We start from the raw sequence: 13,496 nt of genomic DNA on the forward strand, positions 1-13,496 counted from the left end.
AGAAGCTAATGTTGATCTCCGAAGGGGGCTGCACCCTGAGTTCTGGATTTCTAATGAAAAATGCCAAGTGGAATTCAGTGGAAATTGTTGCGTTTCAAATGGTTTTGATGCAAAACCATGGGGACTGCATGACTTTGGCATGACACCATACATCAAATCCTGATTAGCTCAAAGGGCTCATGGACCTCAGCAATGTTTCTGTCACACATAGGCTGCGTTTTGTGTTTGCACCTTCCTGGTTTGTAGGGGTTCACTTATTACAGATTTGGTTTCGTCACAGAAGTTCAGCTCTACTTGAATGTGGTATCCTCATTTTCTGGTATAGTGAAAGTAATACCACCACCACTGTGGCCTTCCCTAGCCCTTGCCACAGAGGGCCCTCACAGCCCTTTCAACAGCATCAGTTATTCGAGTATTGCAACTTGTGGTGGGTAGGTATCATCTCCATTTTACAGATGGGTAGCAAGCCTAGAGGGAGGCTGAGGACAAGCTTTTCAAAAGTGGTCACACGCTTGTGTGCCTTTATCTTTGGACGTGCAACGTGTGTTACCGACATATACCTCAAACTGCCCCAAAACGGAGGCACCCAAAACCAACAGCCACCTTTTGGCAAAGGGTGCACTAATCTCTAGGCCAAACACATACAGTGCATCCATGATAAAACAGGGAACAGAACCTAGAACTTCCAGGCAACGGCAGGAGTCCTCGGACCAATCCCCTGATAAACTCTGTCTCACTTCTGAATGGGACCAGACTAAGGGGCTTGTTTTTCCAGGGTACTATCATTTTGCTTGCCCAAAGTAAGGAGAAATAGGGAAGAAACTGTTCCCTGTAATCATGCTACAGAGCATTAGATCCACTTCCTCTCACCAGATGACGCTATGTACCTTCTCACACTGCCTGAGCGATTGCTGAGTTCTGCTGTCCACCATTGTCTCCCAAAAGGCTAAGGTCTAACTGCCCCTCGTAGTAGCAATGCAGACACTGGCACAAGCAGCCTGCTCCCGCCCTGCAGGTGCAGATCTCCCATTGACATCAGTGGGAATTACTCACACGGGAGAGAATGGAATAGGCAGTAGAGGTTTGCCAGGCTGATCACACAGGAAAATTCTGCCTCTGTATAAACTCCTATGGTCAAAATGTGCCCTCACTTACCCCCATCCAGCCCCATTCATTTAAACACTATTGAATTTGGCCTTGTATGGTCTCGGGTCCTAGCCTAGTTTGCATTTCTAATTTTCTTTCATCCCCTGTGTGCCGCATGCAAGCTCACTCGTTGATACAGTAGTGTCTCCAAGAGAGCATCTATACCTTGAAAGAACTCTGCTGCGGAGGGTGAGAGGCCTGGGTCTCTTCACACACCAGTTCTATAACTGCGCTTTGCCAGATTTCACTTAAGAAGCTGCTGAGTTACCCTAGTGACCCAGACTCCAGATGAAGCCATTCCCTTCACTGCCATCCACAAAACTCCACTTTCAAAAAAGGGGCAGAAAAATTATTTTCTTTCCCAGGACACCCACTTGGCAGGCCTATTAGAGCGATGTTTGACCAGACCCCCCCTCCCCCCAACTGCACTGATGTCAAATCACTTTTCTCATTTTTAACCAGGAAAGACACTTCTTGAATGCACCTGTTCAGTTATTTAGCATGCTCTGTGTTTCCTGTTAATTGTCACTCATGCAAAGGCTTTATATTGTAAGGGGACACCCTAATATTTTTTAATGACCTTAAGCAAAGTGATTGACATTGGACACCCAGTGTCAGATGTTCTGGTGACGCAACATGTTCTCCCAGTAGCAGGAAAGCTTCCTGCCGTGATTAAGTTGGTGCTATGAAAGTGCTAAAATGTGTTGTCAGCTTTCCTCTGATGCAAGCAGTTTTATTATCGTGTCAAGTAACCACGGAGTGTAGCAACGCAAATACTGACTCCAAACATCCCCTCCCACATGTAGAGCCTGCTCTATTTAAAACACAACGTGCGCTTCACAAGTCCCCAGATAAGTTAGGGAGTTTAGAACCATAAGCCCTGCTGGGGAGGAGGGGAAGAAAGCACTCAAGCCACAGTGCCTGGGTGGTATCAAGCCACGATCACTCCCAGGCCAGAGAGTGCCTGGGGAGGGATTCCCCTTACTGCACCTGTTCAACAGGTGTAGTCAGTGCTCCCATCTATGAAGCCATCCTGGCATGCAGGGAGATGAGGGTATGTGGGAAGGAATGGGATCATGCCAGGCCCTTGTGCAGATGCATTCGAGGGGGAAAGGCCTACCTACAAACTCGCTCCTCTTTAGCAAGTAGATTGAGGCACTTGTTCAGTTACAGCCCAATGACTTTAATGGGATTTTAGCAGAATTTAGCCCATTATGTTGATTAAAGTGACCAGGAGCTGGGTGAGAAGGGTGGTCACCCTGGCCTCCAATGCCATTCTGTTGTGCTGCTTGGCTGCTGTCAGGCAGGGAGAGGGCACTGAAAACATTTTCCACCCTGGCCTTCAAAACACCTAGGGCCATCCCTGGTAGTGCCTCTCACCCTGTCGTTTCCCCTTCCCAATGTTTGCCTTTGTCTTGACCAACACTCCAGTCCTAGCTGACTTCTGGTTGCCATTTTCAAGCCCATTTCAGCCACTTGGGTCTCACAAAAAAATGAAAATTCTGCCCATTGAACTGTAAGTGCCTGATACTGCAACCTGTCTTTCGGGCAAACAGATCTGCCATTAGCTTCAAGAGAAGATGCGGATCAGGGCTCTCGCGTTGGTCCTAGATGGAAAGTCATCTGCATTTATCTTTCATGCTATCACTTGAAAATGTTTAGTTTTGCTTTCCTTCTGGATCAACCCACCCAATTAACCAATGGAGCAAGACAACCTTGGAAGATAAAGCATTTCAGAGCACAGAGCTGTGCCAGTGGGACAAATGCACCAGAAATGGTCTGTGTTCCACCCAGTTTTGAACAGAAAATGATTTTGTGTAACCTGAGCCTGTAGTTGATGGCAGATCTTGCCAGTTATCGGTGATTAAGTTGCCAGTGTTTGCCTGCCATGAATAATGACCAAAAAATTGTTTGCAAGGCTACAGCCTGTAAAAATATTCTATTAACTCAGAAGGGAACAGCGTGCCAAATAAAAACCGACTGCAGAGTCTTTACTTACTGCTGTAAAAACAGTGTAGTCTTCAGTTACAATCCTGTTTTGCTTCAGTCTTTTCAGTGGTGCAAGCTGCTTTTTAAAGCAGTAGATTGCATTTGATCTCCTTTCTTGCAAAGGCCTTGGATCTCTTGATGAACAGTTAAAGTTAGAGGGCTGACCAAAGGGACTGTGTAAAAATGGCACCTTCTTAGTCCACTCGCTGTGTGTAGTCAGTCAAATCTTTCTTTTTCCTCATTTTTGAAGGCATTTAAGCTCGTGCGTAAGTCCAACCCTATTCAGGACAGCATTTAAATGGGTGCTTAAATGCAATACAGAATAGGGGTGCTTTCCTAAATCACGGCCCTAACCTAACTCTTCTAGATGTTGTCCATAGAACTACAAAATATAGAAACCTCTTTTTTCCCCCCTCTCTACATCCACACGCATCTGAAGAATGCAAGATAATGTAAAAGGGTATTTTGTTTTAGTTCTGAGCCTCACTGCATAGTATTAGGGGCTGTGCCTCTCAGACAGAGTCCGGGCAGGATTGAGTGACGCTCCTGTTATGGACAGCCAGTTGGAACCAGACACCGAATAAAGCAGTGCTCTTGCAAGCACCTTAAGCACTGAGTGACCATAGAATACCACGCATCGTACAAACAGTCCCAGGTGCAGTGCTTGCTACTGGGAGTAGATCCAATGACACCAATGGATCTACTTGTGGTGCTGACCACTACAGCTGGTATTGAGTATCTGCAGGATTGTGCCCTATGTATCAAAACAGAGTGGTAATTATGAGGCTGATCCCGCATATATTTATGTACATGAGTAACATGTGAGTATCCCCATCGACGTCATAGTACAAACACTATTGCTGACATGCATAAGTCTTCGTAGGACTGAGCCTTATAATTTTGCTGTAGCTCCATCTTTACTGAAGACGTAAATAAGGAAAACTCCTCAGATCACGCATAGGCTTCGTAAGTATAGACGAGACGGGCAGTCTGTGTTCAAAATTATTAGCACAACTATTGCTCTACAAAGGGATGCTGTGAAAAGAAGATCGTGAAGCTCTGGGATAGAAGCTGAAAGGACAAGCTGTCCTGATCACAATGAAAAATGCCAGACTTTCTAACGCTCTAGCAGCACTGAATGTTTATTATTTTAAATGAAATGTACATTTTAAATCTTTTTTTTTTATCAAAATCATCAAAAGTGCTAAATCTGACCACTTTAATTTACAAAAAACTCACTTTTTTTTAAGCTATACTCATACCTCGTTATTTACGTTGGACAAATATAATTACAGATAGCTACCTACCTCTATTCAATAGTAAAACAAGTTTAATATTACTGGTTTTTTAAAAAAAGTACCACTGATAACTCATAGGAACTAACCCAAATGACCTGCCATCCTCACATCAGCTTATTGAGCAATCACAGTTGTTTTTTTCATGTTTGTTTGTTTTTCCCTAGAACAACGTAAGTCAAAGGCAATCTAGCCACATGGGTTTTTTTTTTTGTCATCTGTTCAAATGCAACAACTCCTCCCTTGGTCAGACCTCACAGTGCGTAATATTTTTAAGCAGGTTTCTGGCACATCAGATCAGGTTAAGTTATTTTCTTGTTTGTTAACCGGGCTCCCTTTCCAATAGTATCTGAGTGTTGACTAATTCTCTCGACTGCAGTTATGACAAATTTTTGTTTTCTGTGAAGGGAAAAAAAATAAAAAAAATCCACCTTTTTTCCCCCCTCTGTCTTGGAAGAAATAGCACTTTTTGTAAGTCTGTGAAAAGACAGATACTAACAATTCCAAAGATGCTCCTAGAGTCTCTCAATCCAACCCATTTTCATTCCAATCCAGTCAAAAACCTTCTGCGGTCTGACTTATCAATAAATAGTCAAATTGACTTACAAGGGAGCTCTCTTCTGTTCGATGTTTTCCTGGTAGTCTCTCTAACCAAACAAGCTTCTCTGATTTGCCACAAGCGCTGTCTGACTCTCCCGCCTTTTGGCTTTCTTGTGCTGTTGCCTGATTTTCCAGCACAAGGCGCTAGAAGCCAGCAAGAGGAGTCCAGATGACAAGAGGACCAGTCCAAACACGGAGATGATTGAGCCATGGGAATTGAAACTGTACGCCACGGCGGTGACCACCACTCCAGCTATAAGAATGACCACGCCAAAGGGGATAGTGCAACGGTAACAGGACAGCTCCGCTCCTCCGGTTGCTGCAGTGAGCTGGCACTCACTGACCAAAGGGACAGTGGTTACCACACAGTCATTGTTATTTCTCTTCTCCATCGTTACAGGTTCAGGATGCTTTGGAGCTCCCAGAATCTCTTTAATGGGCTCGTCTGTCATCTTGTGCTTCTGAACTTTCTAGGCAAATTCTTCGGCTTGACCAGGTTCTGCTGAATATGCCTTACGCTGTGGAAAGAAGATGCAAGCATTCAGCTGACAAGTCTTTAACCATTACGCACATTTATGGTACACAGAAAGGTCCCAGTTGTGCTAGATGCTGCACAAACAGCATCTTTGATCCTGCAAAGATTTATGTCTGGGCTTAACTTTCAGCAGGTGAGTATTTCCTCTTGACTGCAGTGGACCGGAGTTGATTTTAAATGGGGGCTACTCCCAGGCCTGAAGTTAAGCACATGCATAAGTCTTTGAAGGAACTGAGCCACAGAGCTAGACAAACGCTTGCCCTGAAGGGTCTTGGGCCAAATCTTGTCAGCTATATCTGTACAACCTAGTCAATGAGCTGGTGCAAAATAGGTGCGACTTCTTAGACCTCAGTGGGATTGCACCTGCTTATGTGGAATTTGGCACAGTGAGTTTGCTTGTGTGTGAGAGTAGAATTTGGCTAGTCTCTTCACATTTTTAATATATAGGCATTGCTGATCACCACGGCATCTACATTTAGGCCCCGATCCTGGAAAGACTCAAGCACCCATTTAACGCTAAGCTTCTGAATAGTTCCACTGAGTTCAATGAGGCTAGTCACCTACTTAAAGTTAGGTACACTAGTAAGTCTTGAAGGCTTGGGGGCTTTAAAGGAAGGGGGAGGGTCTGATGCATTTTCCCCCAAAGTACATAAAGCATCTAGGCAGTTTAAAATAAAAATATAAACTAGCAAACAGTAAGATAACAGCTTGATCCTGGGAGATTGAGTTTTTTATTTTTATAACAATTATCTGCTCTTCCTTCTATTATTTTATTTATACATATAAATAAAACCAGGAAGCTTTTTACCATAATAAGTCTGATCTTTATTAATTGTTTATAAGTTATTAGATTCCACATCCTTTGTACTTTTCTTGCATCTTTCTTCTCAATACATAAATAGCACCTCGCTGACTCTAGCTCAACGGATATCACCCGTCAATAGGGAATATGTCAAATAAGCAATACTACGTATTTATTTAGTTTCATAACACAGTGTTGCAACTTCCATAACTGTATTTAACTTGCATTCCTCCTGAGAGACTGCATGTGTCTTAGTTCTCGGAATCATTTTATTACAGCTTCTTTGAAAGCAAATCATGACAAGCATACAGAAGGGCCAGATTCTGCCCCCTTTACTCACACTGAATAATAACTGAGTCGCCCCATTGAGCTAAGTAAGACTTTGCAGAATCAGGACCTAGATGCAGACAGGAAGTCAGTAAACAGTGATAATATCTATCAATTTTTAATGGGAATTGGACATCCAAATCCCCAGGCAACACTGAAAATCTCAACCTAAATACATCTACAGTATAAACGCACAGTTTTGATCAAACCTATTTTGACGGTTCTAATATCGATTTCAATTCCCAGCCTTGGGTTGGAAGATGAGTTTGAAGCGGTCCATGTAATGAATGACTAGTTCAGAGAAAAAACCTCTCATTCAACAGGTCAAATATTTTACTTTTTGGTTTGTTTTTTAAATGAACGAAAGTTCCTTCTTTCTTTTAGGCTCTGCCACTGACGACAAGCAGAACTGCTTGTGTGAGTAACATTAAGTGGATGTGTAAACTGGTGCATGCTCAGGGCCTTACAAATATTTAAACGCATCTGGGATTTTCAAAAGAAAATAAGGGAATTAGGTGACCAAATGGGATTTGAGCACCTAACTCCTACAGGCTCAGCTGAAAAATCCTGGGCTGTGGGCTCTCTGGAGCAGGAACTGCCCTTGTTTTTTATCTGCATGAGACCTAGCACAACAAGGCTGTCATCTCATCCTTGTTCAGGGTTCCTAGACACTACGGCTATGCAGTAATGTGCAAGGTGACTAGCGCAGTGGAATTCAAGTGCTGGGAAATACCAACGGCTGCTTTATTTTAAACTATTCCAACTCTCCCCTTTCATCCAGACTCTCCCAACACCCCAGCCCCCAAATCTCTGCTTGTTTTGTAGATCTGACAGCTCACATTTCTCACCCACTGAGGCTGGGTCTGTCCCCTCTTGGCATTGAACCATAAGCTGTCTCTCAAGTTTGAAAACTCCAGCCTAAAGCTCTTAAACTGCCCAACTGACCACTACGTCAATCCTTAATGGGACACGGTCAGCTTGCCTGCAACTTAGCACACTTTGGCTGCTTCTACACTTGCAGCAAAGGGGTGTGATTCCCAGCTCCCGTAGACACACTCACGTTAGCTCTCATTGAGCAAGTGCGCCAAAAACAGTAGCATGGGCAGCAGCGAGGCTGGCAGCCTCCCAGCGACAAACCTGCCTGGATCCCACGGCTATGCACATGAGGCTGCCACTCGCTGTTGATCATGCTATGGCGGCTACATACTATTCATAGTGCACTAGCTCGAAGGGAGCTAGCACATATATATCACACCCCCACATCACAATCACACCTGCAGCTTCAAGTACAGAAGTAGCCTTAGAGGACTCCAGAGATTGCGATAAATCTGGAGTTAAAGTGTGCTCCAATTAATAATGAATTGCATTGCATATACGCAGGCATTTTCAGACTGCAAATACCCTGGGTACACATGCCCCTTCTTCGTTTAATGAACATATAGTTTCGGACCCTACACCTGTCCCTGTGCACCCCCTGCCAATTTTGGTGGGTTAACAATCAGATTCGCCTGTTTTGATTACAGTGTGTTTTCTTTCTTGAGACCATGTGGCAAAACTTTACACGCACACCCTTCTGCCCTGCAGTGAGCATGGCTTGGACTGATCCCCATTGACATCCATGGACCTCCACACAGTCTTCCTGACCAGTCAGGTGCATCTGACTAGACAACATCTGGGACTGTCAAAGGAGGCCATCGGAGTTCAGTGCACACATCCAATTTGCTTGGAAGGACAAGCTGAAGGAATGGAGAAACACCCACTTTTCCCTTGAATCTTGCTGTTATAATTCTCCGAGGTAAGCGGTTCTCAAACTGGGAGTCAGGACCGCTCAGGGGGTTGCAAGCTGTCAACCTCCACCCGAAACCCCGCTTTGCCTCCAGCATTTATAATGGTGTTAAATATATAAAAAAGTTTTTAATTTATAAGGGGGGGGCGTCGCACTCAAAGGCTTCCTATGTGAAAGGGGTCACCAGTACAAAAGTTTGAGAACCACTGTCTTAGGTGTTACTAAAAATTGCCAGCAAAAAGTCCTGGGTCTGATCCTCTGTTGCTCTACCCTGTGAGCCGTGACTTACATCAGTGTAAAGACGTGAAATGCTACTGAGTCAGACTGGTGCCAATGTATATTCAATATGTACCCTTGTAAGTCACTACAGGAGGAGCGGGGCAATGGAGAACACCACTCAGAATGCTGGTTTTTAGCTTTGCTAGTGGGTCAAAACCTGTGTGTTATTTTAACGCCATTTCTGTCGTCTTAAACTTCCCAGACTTTATAAAAAGACATTATTTACCACATCTCCCACAATAATGATTTAGCACATTTGGACTTGATCCATAGCCCACTGACATCAGCAGGGAATTTCTCATTCACTTCAACAGGGTTTTGGATCAGGCCCATAATAAACTTGTTTATTTTCCAAAACATGCATTGTACCTCTCCTTTAAATGCCTGTTGCTGACTACCTAGCGTCCCTGTCCCTCTGCTTCCGTCAGTCTGTTATGTACATTCCTAATGAGCATTGTATCACCCTGGTGCGTAGTTTCAAACGTCACAAAGTTAGGACAAATATATGCATACTAAAAATATTATAGGAAGAAGCTAACTTGCCTGCCCAGTACGCAATCTCTGTGTCAAACAACAAAAATGAACAATATGAAACATAAAATCCTCCTTAAAAAGTACCAAAAATCACCTACAGCCTGACCCTGACCCCAGCCAACTCTTTGGCAAAACTCCCATTTGACTTCAAAGGGGCAGGATACGTCTCTACATTAGAGTATAAGTGCACAAATATTCATTTACAAAAATATGCTAAGCCACCTTGAGTTACTGGAAGAGAAATAAATAAACTGTTCCAAATGCATGTAGTAAACATACACACTCCTGGAAAAGCAAGGGCCAGTTCCTCAGCCCGTGTAAACTGATGAAGATCAAGTGAAGTCAATCCTGATTGACGTCACCTGGGCAACACACCCCGGGTTATAAAGTAGGAACGTCTAGGAAGGGCACGCTAACAGTACCGACAGGATTGTGCCATTTAGTTTGCTTTTAGTGAATACACGTTTCTTTGTATTCAGTTTTTTTCCGAGCAGCTATTTTTACTTGGGCAAAGGTGTTACAGTAGTTATTCTATAGGTAAATCTATAGAAGGGGTAGAGGAATGTTTTACTTTAGTAAGATGAGATTTACTTAAAAGAGCTGAAAACAATATCCAGCTGTGTGCACCTACCATGTCCTTCTGAAATCCATCACAGCAAATCACTTGGTAAGTGGCTGGGATGGGGGGCAGGGGAGTTGGTTTAAAAAAAGCCTCCTCTGTCAATTTGAGGCAAAGTCAGGCAGCAGAAAGAGCAGCTCAGGGCTTTGAGGTGTTAGTTGTTGCTGGACTATGGATTGGACACGATATGGCTCTAGCATGGAGGTTTCCTACAAGAAAAGAGTTTGGGTAAAATCAGCCCTTCAAAACAAGGCTCCTGCAAGGAAATAAGGGTCTGCTCTACACTGGCTTCTGAACAGGCTGGGGGACTTTTTACCTCCCTCCCTCTGCTCTTTAGTGCCGATTTCCTTGGCGGCAGCAGCCTCTTGCTTTTGACCTGGTGTTTTTCCTCTGACAGCATGCCGCCTTCATCAACGAGCATTGGAACCCAGGACAGCCTCCTCCATTAACGCATCCGGCCAAAGAGCTCGAGGGGAGGGAGTGGAATCTTATTTGGCTGAATCTCTACTGCCCATTGCAACCCTTAACCCCTCATCCTCAGGAGATGTGGGTTCTAGGCTCAGCTTTTCTGCTGGGTGACCTTGGGTATGTCACTTCACCGCTCAGTGCCTCAGTTTCCCTACATGTAAACTGTGGATAATGATACTGACCTCCCTTTGTAAAGATCTACTGATAGTGCCCTGCTCTAATATAACTTTATTACACTGAAAACATCCCTTTTATCCAGTCAAACTGAAGCCTGTGTCCCAGTCTGATCAACACTGTTCCATTGTATTTAATATCAGGCTGTCATTTTCTTTTTGGAATTTTGTAAATAAGATTTCTAAGGGCTCAGACCCCGAGCCAGGGTTAGGCAGAACCTGCAGCAGTTCAGGGGGACAGTTTTGAGAGAGGCAGAGTGATAGAAAGTGTTATCAACGGCAGTAACAGCTGTGAGATTACCAGGCAGCTGGGTTACCTCACGAAACGGCAAAGATTTATGTTCCTAGGCTTATTCACCATTGCTTTTCTATGATGGTTAGAAGTTAGTAAATTGTTAGGATCATTTTAACTCTGCAGCGGGGCCTTATTGAAGACAATAAGTACATGGAATAATAAAACTGAAGTTATTTTTAAATATCCCATAAATGCAAGTGTGCATTTACACAAATAACTTCTGTTATTCTCCAGATCCTCAAGGTAATACGCCCATGAATACAGTATCTGAAATACGTTTAGCTGATCACTGACATAAGCTAATAAGATCTCCTTTCTTATCCTCTTGAATGAGTTGTTGTGCCTGATGCCTAACAAAGTTACCAGCTGAACTTTAGATAAATGTTTCATAGGGGGAAAAAGTAACTAGTTATAGCATAGTCCTGCTGCAGGAAAAAGAAGGGAATATTCTGAATTGCCTTAAAGTACACAGTAGGTAGTTATTTAAAAAAAATGTTTTTGCCATCCACTGTATTCATTTTATAAGGAAATCTATTCAAAAACCTCGAACTAAGATGTTTGTGCTAAACAAACCATTGTGCCTGCGACATACTTAGAAATAGATATGCTGGTCTGTGAGTGATCTGCATTTACCCTTGAATATGTTGCAATGCCCCGCCACAAAACTGAATCCACATAGCAAACTTATTTCTCCCCCCCCCCCAAACAAAGTAGAAAAGTTGAGATGTGAAAACTCTAAATCAAGTCTCATGTTCAAACTCTGAAAGGTTCCAATGTGATGCTCTCTCAGGAGGTCCGCTCCATGCCAAATACCATTGGAGAAGTGCAAATAGATGGAGTGTGCCGGCTGCCACAGCCTTTGCACCTTTTTGCTTTTTATGCAATAGTGGAGGAAGGTGATAAGACTTTTGCATAGATGTTCTGGGCCTGATTGTAGTCACTTTGCACTTACTCACAGGAGTAAGCCTGTAGGATCAGGATTAAAAAAAGGTAGCAGAGGTACATGTAATATACATGCAGGCTGCATCGCAGTGTGGATGGGGGTGCTGATATTGGTTGCTACACAAAATTCCTGCCTGCAAGAATTACAAAAAGTTGATTGTACTTTTTCATTTCTCAGCCATAATCTTGGGCGGGCGGGGGAAGAATCTGCACTGTATGCAATTTAGCAATTGAAAAATTTTCAAGAGGGAGACTTGACAACATGCCATGCACCCCTAAGGTACTGTAAACTAATAACAGTCATGACTATAGTCAAATATAAGAGACGGGGCATGACTAGGCACAAAAAGGTTTACACTTGCTGTCATACACTCCTCTATTAGACAGGTGCATCCGAAGAAGTGGGCTGTAGTCCACGAAAGCTTATGCTCTAATAAATTTGTTAGTCTCTAAGGTGCCACAAGTACTTCTGTTCTTCTTTCCTCTATTAGAGAAAAGAAGCAACGCTCTCCAAGTACAGGAGTGTTGTATGAATTCCTGATACCAACACCTTAAAGTTAAGAAGCAGACTTATATGCAACTACACGTTGTACCTTTAGGGGGGAAAGGTCCTATTGAATGTAACAAGGATTAAACCAACAGACATTGAATAGGGTTCTTCAGAAATTACTCTAAACAACTCCAGGATTGATTAGAGAACGAAATCCTTCCTTTGGCTCACTCCCCGCATCCCTTGTTTGTCCCACCCTATGCCACGTTACAACAGGTAGACACGTTCTCGGTTAACCGCAGAAGAATGGATCGAACCCACCTCTCCCAAGCGGAGCATGGTCAATTACAGTCGGGCGGACTTTGTTTGTCCTGCTACCCTCTGAACCGTTGTGCCCCTAATCCCTGTACGACCCGCACCAGCACTGGGGAGATCTGCAGCCCTCGTGATTCCCTTTAGACCCAGAAAACCCCTCTCACCCTCGCCGCAGCTCTGGGTCCCATTCAGCAAAGCGCACATGCTGGGCGCTCCCTCTCCTCCAGAAACTCGCCCGAGCCAACCGCCGGCTTCTGCAAGCAAGCAAGCAAGCAAGCCCCCTGCTCGGTGCCCAGCGGGCTCGAACTTGCCGCTGGGTGCCCGAGCCCGGAGCCTGGGCGCGCCGCTTACCTTCGCCTCGGCCAGAGTGGAACTGGGGCCGCCAGCCGCTTGCACCGCGCACACAGCAGCGAGGGGGACGCACATCGCAGCGCAAGGGAGTGTGAGCAAAGTGCTGAGCCAGGCTGGAAGACCACTAAGGGAGCGGGGGAAAGTCGGCGAAAGGGAGCGGGGCTGGGAAGGGCTGAGCCGGTTTGGAGCAGGCGGGCCGGAGTTGGGAAAGCTGCTTGGTTGGTTTCCCTTCTGGCGTCCTTCTCTCCGCTGGGCAGGGGGGGAGCGGCTCAGCCATCCAGCCCCCAGCCTGCCCAAGCCTGAGCACACCCGTCCCTGCGGAGCTCCCAGACTGGCCCTTGGGTGCTAAGGGAATAGAAATAATAACAACAATACTCCCTCCTCAGCCACCCACCCCACCACGGAACCCTCTGAAATGCACTCAGAGACCATGGTGACGGGCACCGTATATTAACCTAGGTATGACAAGCCTGGGGAAACAGGTGCCTTTTACAGCAGCTCCTGATATCTGACAAATCCAGAGGGTGACACAATCAAATCACACCCCCAC

General features: G+C 44.7%; 1 protein-coding gene across 3 annotated transcripts; it reads right to left on the minus strand.

Moving 5' to 3' along the window:
• Nucleotides 1-3,831: 3,831 nt before the first annotated feature.
• On the minus strand, nucleotides 3,832-13,207 carry TMEM100 (transmembrane protein 100). Of its 3 annotated transcripts, XM_034790431.1 has the most exons (3): nucleotides 12,760-12,923; nucleotides 9,925-10,121; nucleotides 3,832-5,548 (listed from the first exon to the last, which is right to left on the minus strand). In XM_034790431.1, exon 3 carries the CDS (start codon nucleotides 5,480-5,482, stop codon nucleotides 5,078-5,080), a length of 405 nt encoding a protein of 134 aa, XP_034646322.1. In that variant the 5' UTR covers nucleotides 5,483-5,548; nucleotides 9,925-10,121; nucleotides 12,760-12,923; the 3' UTR covers nucleotides 3,832-5,077. The 3 variants fall into 3 exon arrangements, with proteins under 3 accessions (XP_034646322.1, XP_034646321.1, XP_034646320.1); XM_034790430.1 differs by lacking the exons at nucleotides 9,925-10,121; nucleotides 12,760-12,923 and adding an exon at nucleotides 12,947-13,207; XM_034790429.1 differs by lacking the exon at nucleotides 9,925-10,121 and having other exon boundaries at nucleotides 3,833-5,548; nucleotides 12,760-12,922.
• Between the last annotated feature and the right edge of the window lie 289 nt (nucleotides 13,208-13,496).

The sequence above is a fragment of the Trachemys scripta genome, chromosome 14, assembly GCF_013100865.1.
Source record: "Trachemys scripta elegans isolate TJP31775 chromosome 14, CAS_Tse_1.0, whole genome shotgun sequence".
Taxonomy (NCBI): domain Eukaryota; kingdom Metazoa; phylum Chordata; order Testudines; family Emydidae; genus Trachemys; species Trachemys scripta.